Source organism: Neomonachus schauinslandi, chromosome X (genome assembly GCF_002201575.2).
Source record: "Neomonachus schauinslandi chromosome X, ASM220157v2, whole genome shotgun sequence".
Classification (NCBI taxonomy): Eukaryota; Metazoa; Chordata; class Mammalia; order Carnivora; family Phocidae; genus Neomonachus; species Neomonachus schauinslandi.
Window position 1 is genome coordinate 39,371,766 of NC_058419.1, and position 17,436 is coordinate 39,389,201.

General features: G+C 43.9%; 1 protein-coding gene across 1 annotated transcript in view; it reads left to right on the top strand.

Annotated features, from left to right (window-relative positions):
* The window catches only part of COL4A6 (collagen type IV alpha 6 chain), a 274,048-nt gene that overhangs the window by 117,632 nt on the left and 138,980 nt on the right, over positions 1–17,436 (top strand). Inside the window, exon 3 of the mRNA XM_044911855.1 lies at positions 12,557–12,640. Coding sequence (XP_044767790.1) covers positions 12,557–12,640 — 84 coding nt within the window. The remainder of the gene's footprint in view (positions 1–12,556; positions 12,641–17,436) is intronic.

Below are 17,436 nucleotides of genomic sequence, written 5' to 3' on the forward strand. Positions count from 1 at the left end.
ACCTAAAGTCTAATAGCAAGAGTAGGCTCACAAAAAGTAGAAGGACGTGCAGCCTCACCACGCATTGCACAGCTGAGGAAACAGGCTCAGCCTAACCACTCAAAATAATCTCACATATTATTATTAAAAAAACTGTCATCACAATTTATCTGAAGTAGTCAAAAGGGAAAGCTATTAGAGTGGGCAATGAATACCATACAAAAATAGTGCTATTGTTGGAAAAGAGAGAAGGCAACATTTAAGAAAGGATGTGTGAATGTATCATATATGAATTATATCTCAATAAAATTGTTACAAGGAAGAAAGAGAAAGGATGTGACTAGAATTTCCAGAGAAATGGATGGAATATGAGAAGCATTCCAAGAAAATGGACCCTCTGATAAACAGACCTCTAGGAGTAGAATATTCGAGGTGCTAGGTGGGTCTGCAATGGTAGGTTGAGCCTGATTTAGAAGGGCCCTTAAAGGTTATACTTGGATTTTGAACTTTGCAACTTTTCAGGTAAGAAGGAGTCATCAAAGGTTCTTGAGAGAAGATAGAATATAACATAGCATCTAAGTTCTAGAAAGTATCTCTCTACCTTTTTCAATGATACTTTTCACTTTCTTCTTTTGATTATAGTTATCTCCTTCATTAGGTTTGAAGTTCCTCGAGTGCAATAAATGTTTTCTAAATATTTGTCTTTCTCCATAGCATCCAACATAGTGCCTTGATACACAGCAGATGTGCATTAAAGGTTGTCCTCAAATCAGTGAAGTGGATTTGGTGTAAGAAAGCCTCGGTTCTAGTCTTGTCCCTTTCTGGCCAGGCCCCCTCTACTTAATTATGTCTTAGATCCACTCACTCCTCCCCATCCAACTTCCATGACCCTTGTTCAGGCCACCATGACTGCAACAGTCTCTTAATTGGTCTCCCACCCCACTACCCACCCTCCTGTCCATTATCCTTACTGCCATTAGAACATTTTTCCTCAAATATCAATCTGATCAAGTTATTCCCTACTTAAAATTATTCAGTGACTTCTTGTTGCTCTGGGATAAAAATGAACCTCCCTAACATGGCCAATGAGATCTCACACAAGCAGGCATTTCCCTGCCTGTACATCATCATCTCATGTCACTGTCCTCTCTGCTTTCTTGTTCCAGTCACTCTGGCTTTCTTTAAGTCTCTCCTATGTGTCATGCTCTCTTTCACCACAGGGCATTTGCCTATATTGTCTCCTCTTCCTGGAAGATTCTCTGCCTCACTCCTGTCCCTTGACTTAGTTTATGCCACCTCATTCTTCAGACCTCAGTTAAACTCTACTTCCTTAGATAAACCTTCGCTGATCCCACCATGGAGGCCAAGTGCCCCTGGCATATGCCCTCATGTCCTTCTGTTGGTGTCCTTTGTATCATATAGCACAACTGTAATTAAAAGATTATCATTTACTCTCCCAATGTCTGTCTCCCCTACAAGATTTTACAGCAAAGAAGCAAGTCTATTTTATTGAACGGTATACTCCCAGGGTATAATCCAGTGCCTGGCACAAAGTAAGCAGGCATTCAGTAAGTCTTTGTTGAATGAAAGAAGAATGTTTATGTCTTAATGACTTAAGTATTGTAAAGTTTCCTAGCACCCTGTGTTTCTCTGTCACACTTTTCACAATTATTCTTCTTTAAATATTTGTATAATTGATCTGTATTTCATATGAGAATATAAGCTCCCTGATGGCACGGACTATATTTATTTTTTAAACTGAATTATAGTTTACAAGCAATGAAAGGTACAGATTATAAACATATACTTTCAGGTGCCTGGGTGGCTCAGTTGGTTAAACGTCCAACTCTTGATTTTGGCTCAGGTCATGATCTCAGGGTTGTGAGATTGAGCCCCACCCACATCGGGCTCCAGGCTCAGCAGGGAGTCTGCTTGAGACTCTCTTCCTCCCCCTCTGCCCCCTCCTAGCTTGTGTGTGTGTGCACGCACACACTCTCTCTCTTTCTAAAAATAAGTATCTTTAAAAAATGTTTAAAAAAACGTATACTTTCACGAGTTTTGACAAATGTGTACACTCATAAACATCACCCCAAACAAAATATAGACCATGTCTGCCATCCCAGAAAGTACCCTTCTACCTCTGAGTCAACTTCACCCTCTCCCCTGCCCCCCCCCCCCCCCCCCAAAACCCCCCTAATCATTTTTTTTATCTCTGCCTTGCTTTCCCCTTTTTATAGCTTTGTATAAGTGGATTCATACTAAATGTGCTCTTATGTGGGGCTTCTCGAATGTCTGTGAGATTCATCCATGCAGTTACGTGTATCACTAGTTTGTTCGGGGGCACCTGGGTAGCTCAGTGTTTAAGCGTCTGCCTTCGGCTCAGGTCATGATCCCGGAGTCCTGGGATAGAGCCCTGCATCTGGCTCCCTGCTCAGCAGGAAGTCTGCTTCTCCCTCTGCCTGCCGCTCTGCCTACTTGTGCTCTCTCTCTCTCTCTCACTGTTAAATAAATAAATAAAGATCTTTATAAAAAAATAATTTGTTCATTTTTTAATTCTTGAATGGTGTCCCATTGTACGAATATACTACAATTTGTTTATCCATTCAATTTGAGCTCTTTCCACTTTGGGGTTATTATGAATAAAGCTCTATGAACATTCCCATACAAGTCATATTCAATGTTTTTTTTTTTAAAGATTTTATTTATTTATTTGAGAGAGAGAATGAGATAGAGAGAGCATGAGAGTGGGGAGGGTCAGGGGGAGAAGCAGACTCCCTGCTGAGCAGGGAGCCCGATGTGGGACTTGATCCCAGGACTCTAGGATCATGACCTGAGCCGAAGGCAGTCGCTTAACCAACTGAGCCACCTAGGCGCCCCATATTCAATGTTTTTAGCATCATATCCCCACCACCTAGCACAGTGCCTGGCACTCAGTAAATACTCATTGAGCAAATGAATAAATCTAATCCTCACACTGTCAGTTATAACTCTACCTTTCCTTCCTGCTTTGAATATTAGGATGCAAATGAGGAAGAGTGACCCAATTGCAAAAACTCAACTACCCTCTTAATTTTCTAAAAAGTAAGTTGCAGAGTTTGTACTTTAAATATTATTACTAGCCTTTCCTTTAACACACCTCACAACCAAACTTGTCACACAAGTGTGTGATGTCATATGCCACTGGTTGGATTTCCAGATTAAAAAATAGGACATAGAGTTAAATTTAAATTTCAGATAAACAACAAATGGGTTTTTCCTATTATAAGTGTGTCCCAAATATTGCATGGAACATATTCATGCTAATTTGGGACACACTTATAAAAAGCGTTTCCTTGTTTTTCTGAAATTCAAATTTAACTCAATGCTGCCTGCATTTTTGTTTGCTAAATCTGGTCACCCTATGTGTGAACTGTGGGACCTCTCATCCTTAGGCCCTTTCCAGCCTTAAAGCTTAAAGATTCCTCACCTGCTCCCAGTGAATGGCCCTAGGAAATGCTGTCTTTTCATAGCTGCTCAGTAAGTACTTACTGGCAAGGGAGAGGGAGGTATCTACTTTAAGAACATTATGGGCAACATTTAGTTTGTCTATTTGTGTGCTAAGCATTTGCTTGGCAAATTCATTTTAAGGTCTCACTGAACAGTACATCCCTGTGGGCCCTGGTTCATTCTGGCTGGCTAGGGCTTTTCCAAGTGAAATCCAGCATGGCTGTTCTCCTCCCCACCCCGTCCCCATCAGCTGTGTTTGTGGATGTGTGTGAACACAGACAGATGTCAGATGGAAATGCCTTCCTGAACTACTCAGTAATGTCTGGTATCAGCGTCATCCTTAAAATAAAGTGTGGGTGACAAGTTCCACCTGGTAAGCAGCCAGCTCCCACAGATCACTTCCTTCTTTCCGCAGAGCCTTTCATTCATAAACTCAGAGGGAGCTGTTCTTAAAAAGCAAATGCACATTAAACATGGAACAGGACTCAGCTTGGTTTAATGTGCGTATGTGTGTAAATTTCAATGAACAGGTTTTGTTTTAAAATTGCTCAGAGTAAAGCCAGACTCTCTGTATTATTAGCCTGAAGTTCGGAAACCTAGACGGATGCTAAAGGGGCGTGGCTTGTTAGGGGAACGCTAGTCATGGTCATGAATGTGGCCCCAGGAATAGATCTGATTCAGCCAAAGAGGCCTCTCTGCATTTCTGGGCCCTGAGATACCCGCAACTGATAAAATGGCATCTCAGCATCTTGTATCACTTTTCCCTTTTAGAAGTTTAGCTGTGCACTGAAAAGAGAAACCCTGACTTTGAGTCTTTGCTTTGTAATTTAACTAGCAAGTGACACAGCTCTCTAAGTTTCGGGTTTGTGTGGGGCTTTTTTTCATCTGAAAAATGGACATATAAAAATTCTTCTTTTGTATGTTCCAAAAAGATTTATGAGAATCATATATGAAGGTTGTTTAGAAAGTGTAGAAATGATACAAGTAGTATTATTATAAGGCAAGTAGACCAATGTTGATTAAGAAAATGCAAAAGAAGAAAACGGGCACCTCTCTCTTGACCCTTATCTTTCTTTTTCTGACTCCTCAATTTTAGCCTAATTCCTGGAACTAGTGGCAGTGGTTCTGATGGGGAAAACAAAAAAAAAAAAAAACGAGACAGAGAGTGAGGATACCAGAGTTCCTATCCCAGCTCCGACACTTGAACTTCCAATATGGAAGAAGTCACTGACAGCTCAGCCTCCGTTTCCTCATCTTGAAAATGCAGATCAGTCGCTGAGTGGGCCCCTGTGAGGTAGGGCAGGCACAGTGCTAGATACTGGAACTATAAATAATACCAGCTAACATATGTCGAGCATACTAGATGTGCCAGGCATTTTGCTAGGGACATTATCTCTAACCTCATGAAACCTACGAAGTAAAATTTATCCCTATTTTATAGTTCACAACATTGAGGCTTAGAGGGTTGGTTTTAAATTGATTTGCCTTATGGTGAATAAATCAAAGTCTTCAATCTCAGAGGAACTTACTGTCTGGGAGGGTAGTTGAAGATATAAAGAAATCATTGTAATATTGTGTATGGGTGTATGTTCCTACACATACCTGTACATCTGAAATACCCATTTCAGACTTGTGGTAGGAAATCAAATGAGATTTGGTGTGAAAGGTGTTTTGAAGGAACCTCAAGTTACCAAAACGGAATAGTTCTGTTACGTTGTATGAAACCAGGATTGAACAACCATTTCAACCATTTACCGAGATACTTCAAGGAGAAATTATTCTATTCCATTCTATCTCATTTTGCACTATGTAGAGTAGTAACAGTCCCTAGCCTCTCTATGGCATCACCTCTTCTTTCTTCCGAGATCCGGTCACAACTCAGAAACCCACACATTTCTTCAACTTCGCCAGAATCCATCATCCATCGATTCTATTACCCTTTTCACTGCCTCTTACCCACTGCCTGTCTGTGCTCACTTCCCTCCTTAGGAAGCCTAGATTCCATGGTCCACCATTACAATTCCTTTGTTCTGTACACCTTTGAATCCCTTGCCTTTCTTGTCCTTTATCACTCTCACCTAACAGAACCCAACTTTGATTAAATCCATTTCTTCCGCTAATCTGCATCTATACCCACATGGCTGAACAAGGCTAAAGAAAACCTCACAGTGTTGATAACTGGTGTTCCTTTAAGTTCATGACCACTCACCTCAAGTGGGCCCTTAGAGCTGCCTTGCAGTCCTACCATGTTTCCCTGGTTCTCCTTCCTGAAATTGCTGTGGTCCAGATTGTCACATGGCTAAATCAGTTGGTATGTTCTCATCCCGCATTTTACTTGACTTATCAACAATTCAGCACGGTTTGTCACTCTTTCCCTACATTTCCTCCCTTGGTAGTATCATCTAGTCTTGTGGCTTTATATACACACCCATGGTGGCAGAGACGGTGCTCACCAGATAATCCCTGTTCTCTCCTACTTTCCATGCTCTTAGGTCATCCATTGTGTCTAGTTCTTGCAAAGGGCAATATGAACAGAACACATCAGGGGGAAATTCAGAGAAAGTTTTAGCATCTGAGGGAGTGGAGTTGCTACACAGATGCAGCTTGAAAATCCAAGTCACCTTCGGGGGAAAAAAAAAAAAAGCCACTAAGGAGACCCACCTCTCCCTCATTGGATCGTGACATGAATAAAAAATAAACCTTAGGGCGCCTGGGTGGCTCAGATGGTTAAGCGTCTGCCTTCGGCTCAGGTCATGATCCCGGGGTCCTGGGATCGAGCCCCGCATCGGGCTCCCTGCTCGGCGGGGAGTCTGCTTCTCCCTCTGACCCTCTCCCCTCTCATGCTGTTTCTCTCTCGCTCGCTCTCTAAAAAAAAAAAATAATAATAAACCTTAGTTGTTTTAAACCACTGATATTTGGGGTTTGTGACTATAACAGAGTCGAGTCTGTACTGACCAAAGCACTACGTGTACATGTCCAAGCTAGTCATTCTCCCTGGGACTCCAGATTCCATAGCTAGCTGACCTACGGAATCTACTAGCCATCTGACTTCTCCACTTAGATGTCTACGAGACATCTCAAAACCAGAATTCTCAAATGTATTTTTTAAGATTTTATTTATTTGCGAGACAGAGAGAGAGAGCACAAGCGGGGGTGGGGGGAGGAACAGAGGGAGAGGAAGAAGCAGATCCTCGCTGAGTAGGGAGCCCAATGCCGGGCTCAATCCCAGGATCCCGAGACCATGACCTGAGCCGAAGGCAGACGCTTCACTCAATGAGCCACCCAGGTGCCCTCAAACCAGAATCCTTGACCTCCCTTTCAAAGTTGCTACTCCAACAGGAGATGTCACTCCTGGGCTCAAAACCATTTTTTTTTTTAAGATTTTATTTATTTATTTATTAGAGAGAGAGAGAAACAGCATGAGAGGGGGGAGGGTCAGAGGGAGAAGCAGGCTCCCCGCCGAGCCGGGAGCCCGATGTGGGACTCGATCCCAGGACCCCGGGATCATGACCTGAGCCGAAGGCAGTCGCTTAACCGACTGAGCCACCCAGGCACCCTCAAAACCATTTTTTAAAGTTTTTCTTTATAGTCCAGTTAGTGAACATACAGTGTAATATGAGTTTCAGGTGTACAATACAGTGCTCCAACACTTCCATACATCACCCTGTGCTCATCAGAACAAGTGCCCTCCTTAATCCCCATCACCTCGTTCCCCCATCCCCCCACCCACCTCCCCTCTGATAACCATCAGTTTGTTCTCTAGAGTTAAGAGTTTCCTTCTTGATTTGTCTCTCTGCCTCTCGTTTTTTCCCCTTTGCTCATTTGTTTCCAAAGGCAAAGTTCTTACAGTGGTCTCTAAAATCTTTCACAATCTAGCTCCTATTACATCTCTGACCTGATCATCATTTCTATCACTTTTACTCCATCCCAGCACTCTGGCCTCCTTGCTGCTCAGCCAAAACATCAAGCATGCTCTCTCATCTCCCGCCTTTGCTCTTGCTCTTCCCTTTGCCTGGAACACTTTTACCCCAGATTAACTACTTAGCTCACTCCCTCATTTTCTCTAGCAGGAGTCCTCAAACTTTTCTGTGCAGCAGAATCACCCAAAGTGCTTGTTAAAACACAGATTACTGGGCCCCACTCTGAAGTTTATGATTGATTAGGTCTAGGAGGGGGCAATAATTTACATTTCTAACAGGTTTCCAGAGCTAATGACACTGGCCCAAGGACCATGCTTAAAGAAACACTATTCTCTGCTCAGAAGTTACCGTATGAGGGCACCTGGGTGGCTCAGTCGGTTAAGCGTCTGCCTTCGGCTCAGGTCATGATCCCGGGGTCCTGGGATCGAGTACCGAGTTGGGCTCCTTGCTCAGCAGGGAGCCGGCTTCTCCCTCTCCCTCTGCCTGCTGCTTCCCCTGTTTGTGTTCTTTCTCTCTCTTTATCTCTCTCTCTCTAACAAATAAATAAAATCTTAAAACAAAGCAAAATAAAATATTTAAAAAAAGAAATCACTGAGAGGGAAAAACTGGCATTGGGTCATGGCGGGAGGGGGTTTGGAATGGGTCTTCACCAAGACGATGGTGTTTGAGCTGGGTTTTGAAGAATGCATAGAAGTTTGGTTTGTGATAAATGGGAAAAGAGGGTAGGGAAGGCATTTTGGACAAGGGAACCAGCATCAGCAAATGGATAGATGTGATACTGGTGATAGATAGATACTGGTGCTATTAAAAATACTACATGATCAATTATATGCAGATATCAACAAATCCAAATGGATGTCCTAACCAAGCTGAGTGGATATCAGCCGTAGACAAATTGGCATGGATATATCGTTGCATCCCACTTGACTCCCAGCTCCAGAGGGAGGCCAGGGTGTTGCAGATATGCAAGAGTGTGGCATAGCTAATATCCGTGTAATAATAATAACTGACACCGAGTGCTCACCATGAGCCGGGCACTGTGCTTTGCGTGCTTTATCTTTTTTTTTTTTAAGATTTTATTTATTTATTTGACAGAGAGAGACACAGCAAGAGAGGGAACACAAGCAGGGGGAGCGGGAGAGGGAGAAGCAGGCTTCCCGCTGAGCAGGGAGCCCGATGCGGGGCTCAATCCCAGGACCCTGGGATCATGACCTGAGCTGAAGGCAGATGCTCAACAACTGAGCCACCCAGGTGCCCCCGTGCTTTATCTTATTGAATCCTCCAACCAATCCCTAGACAGCAGATATTGTTGCCATTTCCATTTGACATTTTAAGTCACTTGTCTCAGATCAATCCCAACTAGGCTGGGATTTAAGCCTCTACAGATTGACTCCAGAGCTTATATGCTTATCCAAGGTACACTGTCCCAGGTAATGGCTAGAACGTAGGTCGCCCCTCTAACACTATGGGAATACCCAGAGAAGTAAAAATAGGTTGACCTTTCCCTTATCAACATCATTGTTTGGTTGAGGAAATAAGCCTCTCAACCATGCAACCTCAGAAACATTGCAAGGACTGTCCCTCAGCGACATGTGACACTTGCCCAGTGGGTGGGCCTGCTATGTCATTTTGCTGAGCCGGAGTGCTCATGGAAGATATGGAACTTGAACTTGGCCTTGAGAGGTATGGAATAGTGGGAAGAATGTGGAATTAGGATCCGAAGTATGAGGGTTCACTCGCTAACAGTGTGATCTGGACCAAAGTTCTTTCCTTCAGGGTTCTTATCTGGAAAATGAGTGATGTGGATTAGACTACTAGTTCTTACCAGAAGTACCCTACTCCTAGGAGGTATTTTGGAAATTGTGAGGGCAGTTTTGGTTGTGAAAATGATTGGGGGGTGGCTCTTAGGTAGGAGCCAGGAATGACAGGCGTTCTGCACACTATGAAGAATTGTCTTGGGGCGCCTTGGTGGCTTAAGTGTCTGCCTTCGGCTCAGGTCATGGTCCCAGGGTCCTGAGATTGAGCCCCGCATCGGGCTCCCTGTTCAGAAAGAAGCCTGCTTCTCCCACTCCCACTCCCCCTGCTTGTATTCCCTCTCTCACTGTGTCTCTCTCTGTCAAATAAATAAATAAAATCTTTAAAAAAAAAAAAAGAATTGTCTCGTATCTTGCCCTACCTTTAGAAGACCTCTGGACATTCATGAAAGTGAAAACTCTGTTTATAATTATCTGAGCCTAGAACATAGCATTACATCTCAAGATGAATTTTTCATGGTTTTGTTTTTACTGATTAAAGCTACACAATAAACAAAGGAAATATTGAACTTCTTTTCCCCAGAACTTTACCGTGCATTATTACCGTGGTAATAGCAACTGTATTCGTGGTGCTTGAATCACTGATACCACATCCCAGGGTCATTCTGCTTCAGCTGGCTGTCCCATTCATAGTGATCCTGCACTGAGCTGCTAGCCTCTGACAACTTCATCACATCTTCTAACGAAGCGACGTATGAGCATTTACAGATTAGGATACATATTGTTTCATTATAAATGACTTTCGTTTTTGCTTTGCAGTAGAGTTATGGCATAATATGTGCTATTTAAAGTACTGTTTACATCTTCATTATCACTGATTCCGGTGAATTTCTTTTCAGGATAGCAAGAAAGAACAAGAAATACTTACAGTAAAAAAAAAAAAAAAAAAAATGGTGCGCCGGTCTGATAGAAGGAAGACCATCCTGTATTTGATGATCTCTCAGGGCCTTTCCAGTTGGAATTTTCTGTGGATGTAGGGAGGGGGTTGGGTTTGGAGAGGAAGCAGGGAGCATTCCAGGACGGGAATGACACCAGTGATGTGGCCTGGTGGAGCAGGGGTTGGAGGGTCTGCAGACAAGCCCGGAGAGGGAAGAAACTTCCTCAGAGCCTGGTCTTGTCATGTTCCCTGGAAGCCACTCCTTTCATTCCTCCCCGCCCTCACTGTAATTGAAGACTCCTGGGGGAACTGTCAGGGCCAGAATTACAGGAAATTGCCTTGTGGCCAGTGGGGCTTCTCTGGTTACTTCCCTCAGTGACCGAGGGCAGTGATGGCTTCCTGTCTGTTAGCTGGGTGTCTTTGCCTTCTTGTTTGGCCAAGTTCCCAAGAAACCTTAGCTTCTGTCCCTTCCATTTTTGACTAGCTCCCGTGAATAGGATTTTATCCCCTGTCTTCGCCAGCTCCCTTGCTCCATACGAGTGATCTGGAAACGTTGGGTCCATGACAGACAAATTTTGTGGGACACCCAAAAGGCACTGTTTGGAAGTAGGCCATACATAGCTCCAAACGGATATCCAAACAGCTCTGGCAATGCCTGATGAGTCCTCTCCCTCGAAGGGGGTGACTTCGATCATTTAGTAACATAATTGTTTTTCTCCTTACCGATTATATATGCTCGCTGAAGATGGCTTGGAAAATACAGAAATATATGTGGAAGCAAATACAAATTACCCATTACCTCATGAAATATAGTACTCGGCAGGAGACGAAGGTGACAGTGTAGGTGAAGGTCTGTCTCTCTGTTCTTTATGCTATGCCAGCCACCCCAACTTCTTCCCCCCCACAGTGCCTCTTGATCTCACCCTCATGAATACTTGCCTGTCCTGTATGCCATAAAATGGAAGGCAAACTGGAAAGTGTACAATAACACTTACCATGTCAAAGGCATATAAGAGATAAAATATCTCGTATCAAGAGGGTGTTTGGAATCTAAAATAGCAATATTTTGTCAGAGCTCTGCCACCACTACCTTATTACTGAGGTGTTGCGGTGATAAAGTGTTGTGGGAATGTCTACAGAGATAAAAGACCATCTGAGAAACTCACAGTGCTCCCTGGGAATTAGGAAAAGACTCACAGTACAAAGAGGCAAGAATGATTAAGCATGAGGCAGGGCTCGTAAATGTGCCTTTCTCTTTTGAGAAAAAAAAAAAAAAAAAGAACAGCCAACATTAAACAAAAAAAGTTGGATGATACTAAATCCATCCCAGAGATAAAGCTCTTGTTACAGATAATAGTTAGAATTTATGTCTTGCTCCGCCACCCCCCCCCCAAGGTGGATAGGGTCAGAATGGCAGTTTCCTTATTTCTGAACCCTTTCATTGAGGCTCTGGTAGACAGAGGACTTAGAAAACTCTAAGGCCAAGGGTTAAGGTCAGGGCTTTGGAGTTAGTCAGACCTGGGTTCAAATCCCAGCTCCATTCAGATGGTCATCAAAACGTTCTATGTGCCATCCGCTCTTTTCGACATTGGGGATATAACATTGGACAATATAGATAAGGTCGCTACTTACGTGGAGCTTACATTCTAGTGGGGGAGCGGGAGAGAGAATGTTTAATGTTGAAAAGAGAGCACAGTGATATGACTGGAAGGAACTGGGGGCTGCCTTAGGTTGAGTTGTCAGGAAAGGTCTCTCTGAGAGTAGACAATTGAACTAAGACCTGGTTGATGAAAAGAGGCCAGCAATAATAATAATAATAATAATAATAAACCAACATCTAGGGGAAGAGCATTCCAGGCAGAAATAACAGGAAGGGCAAAGGCCCTGAGGCATAAACAGGCTTAAGTTTTTATAGAATGAAATACCAGTGTGATTGAAGCAGAGTCAGCCTGGGAGAGAGTGAAGAGATGCGGTTAGAGAGAGTCAGTGCAGGTCAGGTCACACAGGGGCTTTGTAGAAATTCAGCTAGTAATCCTCATCATCAATCTCATCATCAAGCAGATAAGAAAAAAGGAAGTTGAACAGTTGAGGGTATACTGTACGGTACAGGTGAGGCATTTGGATCTGACTAACTGGGGCACAGGGGTGTTACTGTAAAGTTTGAATGATGTGTTGAAAGTAGAGCCTGAGGAGGACAATTACAGGAGCAGAGTACAGGGTGGCCATTTTCATCTATCATCACATTTCTAGCACTCGAAATTTCTCTCAAGTTCTCTGCTATAGCTACTGCTTTCTCCATGAACACCAAATACACAAATCCAGTGTGACTCATGACACCATCAAATGAGATGATTAAGCCACTCTAAATTTACTTGGTTAGGAGTGTAGCTAAGGGTTAGGTTCCCTGGGGCTACATTGCTTCTTTGTTCACATGGTTTACTAACTTTTCTCTCTTTCTCTCTCTTTTTTTTTTTAAATAGGGCGAGAAGAAGTCCTATGGAAAGCCATGTGGGGGCCAAGACTGTAGTGGTGGCTGTAAATGCTTTCCTGAGAAAGGAGCGAGAGTAAGTGGCTTCTTCCATAGCTGAAAGACACAATGTCAGAGGAGTTGCGATCTGACGTGTGCGTGTGCGTGTGCGTGTTTTCTTTAGAATTAAACTGCTTAGAATTTACTCTTGTGACTTCATGGAATAAGCAAAGTGATGAGGACCAGCTGGAAGGAGCTTTACTATCCAGATGAGAGGCAGAACTAGATTGGTCAAGGTCTCTGAGGGAGCAGGAAGAGGTTTCCTCCATTGACTTAATGCCAACGTTTCCTCAAGGTTTCATCTGGAGTATTTCCAAAAGCCAATTAGGTTGTGAAGAACCAGATTATGTTTGTAGATAGGTGTACATTTTCTTTTTTTTTTTTTTTTAAGATTTTATTTATTTATTTGACAGAGACAGACAGCGAGAATAGGAACACAAGCAGGGGGAGCGGGAGAGGGAGAAGCAGGCTTCCTGCTGAGCAGGGAGCCCGATGTGGGGCTCGATCCCAGGACCCTGGGATCATGACCTGAGCTGAAGACAGCCGCTTAACAACTGAGCCACCCAGGCACCCTAGATGTACATTTTCATAGCTCATTTTTAGCCACTTGGTCCTTCCCTCTGGGGAACAAGCGGTCCAGTGGTTATCTACACACCAGGGATGTGAGCACTGCTTGAGCTCTCTCTCTCTCTCTGACAAATAAATAAATAAAAACCTTAAAAAAAAGAGTTTCCAGGGTAGCCTTAAAGTCCAAAAATCCGGGTGACTGCCCATAAAGAATGATTTGTAGGTATTATATTAGAAGCTAGGATTTATTTAAAAACATTCTGGGATATATTCAGTGTCTTGGTCCTTATTGGCAAATTGCAGGGAGTACAGTGAGTTAGCAGAGTGTTTCCATCAGCCCTTGTATACGCATATGGGAAGCATTGCCCCAGATGATTTGTACCCCTGACTCTCAGAGAATAAACCAACATCTTTAGTGTAACTCAGAAAAAAAGCATTCGAGGGGGTTCCATTTTTACAAAATGAAATATAATCTATGTCCCCGGGATTTATAGCCGTCCTGTAGAATTCAGATCTTCTGACTTGCAGCATTGTGTCTGCACTCTGATCACATTCAAAAATGCCTAAGAGCTTACACTGTCAAAGGGAGGGAGCATAAATAGGTCAACCAGACCCTCAAAAACATGGCCAAACAGGGAACAGAGTGGTCACTCCACCTTCTCTTTCATTATCTTCCATTTGGAGTAAAGTGAAATATCAAACTATGCCAGAATTTGAAGGAAGAGAAAAAACCATCTCCTCATCAAAAGGGACCAGGCCCATTATACATTAAAGGGACTTAGAGAATCCTAAAATATCAGAAAAGGACAGTATCTTAGTGAGCTTCTCATCTTATCCACCGATTGTATAGAGAAAGCAGACTCTGAGAAGGAAAATGACTTCCCGGGGTCACACAGCAAATTGATGACAGATTCAGACTATTACCTGGATCCTTTGATTTCTTGCCTATTTACTTTTACCCACTGTTGCCTCCCGGAGAAGTCATGTTCACTGTAGCCACCGAGGCCCATGCCTCTGCCTCTGATCTTCAACCAGGAAACACTTTAGAAAAAACATGGTTCTATAATAAATATATGAATACATTCTTAAACAACATGCAAGCAATAGAAGCGAAGCAGAAGTCTCCTCTGAGACTCCAGTCCCCCTGTTGTCTTTCTGGTCTTTTCCTGTACATAATCAGAGATGTAGAAATATGAACAAAAATAGTTTCATTTTCTGGGTTTTTTTTTTTTTTCCAAACTACAATCATAAGTATATATTCTGTGCCTTGTTTTGTTTTGGGGTGGTTTTTTTTAGCCATTTAATATGTCCTTAAGATCTTTTTCTCTCCCCCATTGTTTAATCCAGCCATTCATTCCCCTTTTGATGAACACTTAGGTTGTTTCCAAATGTTTCCTGTTTTAAAAAGTGGCAGTGCCCCAGTGGAAATCCACAAACAGGTCTTCTTCTACTTATAGGATCAGAATTTCCAGATACAAGGTAATAAAGATTTTTAACTCTCAAAGCTAGTGCTTACTTGCCCCACAAAATACTCCAATTTACACTCCCATCAGCACTGTATAGGAGTGCCCACGTGTCTACGCCCTTGTCCACATTTGATATTTTTGCTAATATGGGTGAAAATCCTCCCGATTCCCAGACTGCATGTGAGTTTAGGTGTCTTTTGCCATATTCATGGAACATGTGTATTTCTTCTGTGAATTTCCTGGACATGTCCTCTGCCCACTTTCATAATGAGTGATTCTGACTGACTTACCTTTCCTCTGCAAAGATATCATAAATAAAAAATGGCCCAAGTGGAAGCGGATGAGATTTGCAGTTTGCCGCCAAAGGGCATTTCCTGGCAGATTGTAGAGGACAGGAGGCAAGTCGGTCAGACCCCGCCACCAGGGAACTGAGAAGCACATCTGGGCTGTTGGTTGGGGGTGCAGAGCCTTTAAAAGTAGAAAATCTTATTATATATCTGAACAGAAGTTAGTCCCACACCAGACAAACATGCCAAAGATGACCGCATTGCTTAACCCCTGGCTGAGAGTTTGATCTTTGAAGATGGAAGGCAGTGGATTTCCTCAGTAAGGAGCTTTCATTTGGCTTCCAAGCATCTGGAGCCCTCGTCTGTCTTCTCCTTTGAAAACATGAGCGGCTGAAGGGCTGCGGGACTGGGGAAAATAGAATATCACCGCACTGATTTTTTTTCTCAATATTTAAAAGGTTCAGAGCCCGCCCAGTTAAACATGGTCCTAGAGTTTGTGAAGTCTGTAGTTGCTGGGAACGTTTGTCCAGGTTGCTGTACCAGACCAAGCTGTAATTCATGAGTCAAGACCAGGGATGTCCTATTTCCCAGATAGATCAGGAGGCCAGTGCGCGTGAGGCAGACGCTGTGAGCACGGATGCTTGAAGCTACCCGGGCCACCAGGTCCCTTTGCGTCATTCTCTCTACCCCCCTGCCTTCCCAGGGCCAAGCAGGATTGTTTAAACTGGCTCCAGCACTGTTGACCCTGCAGGACAGCCCCTCAGTACCCCTTTTGTGCAGATGTCAGAAAGATTTGAGACTGTTTTCCTTAGCTGAGCAGCGGGCCCCATTTGGATTTCAAGCTGTTCCCTTCGAGCTCTGCGAGCTGGGGGGAATGGAACGTCGGGGTCACCCCTGAGATATGCCGCAGCCCTTGGCAGGCCTGCCTCCTGCCTTGGGGAAACATCAAGTACATAGCTTGCTGGGCAGTGTGTACTTTTCCTTTGCCAAAGGCCTCTTGAACTGACTAGGACATTTACACAACACCTAACACTCCTGCACAACGGCAAACCAACCCCCTTCTGGCTTACGTGCTCTCGAACTTTCTTGAGGGTTTGCCCTGCCTGGTAAAAAGCCTTTGCCTAGGGGCGCCTAGGTAGCTCAGATGGTTGAGTGTCTGCCTTCGGCTCAGGTCATGATCTCCAGGTGCTGGGATCGAACCCCGCGTCGAGCTTCCAGCTCTGCAGGGAGTCTGCTTCTCCCTCTGCCTCTCCCCCTCCTTGTGCTCTCTCTGTCTTTCAAACGAATAAATAAAAAAATCTAAAAAAAAAAAAAGCCTTTGCCTAACATTGGTGTACTGCTTTGGTACTTTCCCAAAGCATCTTCTCGCAGGGTCCATGTTATCTCTAGGCCACAAGTGTCTTGGCCAAGCTCACTAGCCTGTCAATGGTGAAATTTACTTAGCCTCCTTCAGGAGAATGTCAACTTTAAAAGAGAGCATACCTGCTAATGTTAAAGAAAGGGTTTCTTTTTTTCCCCCTGGACATTGAAATTTGGACTTAACGATTTGACTTTCAGCTTTCTTTCTGGGCAGGGGGTGGGGGGATGTTTTATTAACTCGGAAAACCATTCTTTGGAGTTTTTCTCTTCCCTGGTATATTTTTTTGGTGGGGGTGCATTAGATTGAACAAAAAATATCCATTTTCCATCTCCACCTCTTCCCATTTTTTCCCTACTGGATTTGCAAGTTGTCTCTGCATTGTACTACATCGGTGTGTGCTTGAGTTGGGAGCTGGTGGGACTGTGTGTTTTGTTCCGATCCTCCTGTATTCCTTAATACGATTTCAGACTTTCCCCTGTTTTTGCGGTGTTCCGGCTGGCATTTATATACAGCATGGTGAGCTCCAAATTATGCATGCCACCTAAAGGAGCATTGTCACAGATAATCCCAAACCGTGGGGAATATTGGGAGTCCCCCCCCCTTCCCATAAAGGCTGTTTGTCCCTGTTTTACCGCTGTGTCCTAGCTAGAGAATTTCACGTGAAACACCCCGGGTCTTTTATCTCCTCATCTGCAGCCTGCTTCCTGCTTCTTCTCTGTGAAAAACTGTGTGTTTCCCATGAATTCCAGGCCCAGATGCATTGACCACTAGTTTTGTTTTTTGGGTTTGGTTTGGTTTGGTTTAGTTTTGTTTGACCCTCCTCCTGCAAATAGCTGGCGTTCCCCATGTCAGAGGCCTTTCCATTGGCTCCTGATCTGGGCAATTTTGGTGGACATCTTTCCCTTCTCCCTGTGTGCCCACCCCCCACGCCCCTACCCTGACCGACCACTACCACGCACACCAGTGTCCTTATCCTCTACCGCTCCCAAGGCGAAGCTTATGTTGCTCGTGAGCTCCTTGGGTGGCCGGGCCTTGCTCCAGCCGCCTGAAGCCGCTTGCCTTCATTGCCCACCCACTCCTTGGCCCTCCGCAGGCTGGCCTCACTGCGAACACGGGGCCCCAGTAACCTGCTGATCCAAATGGACATTTTTCA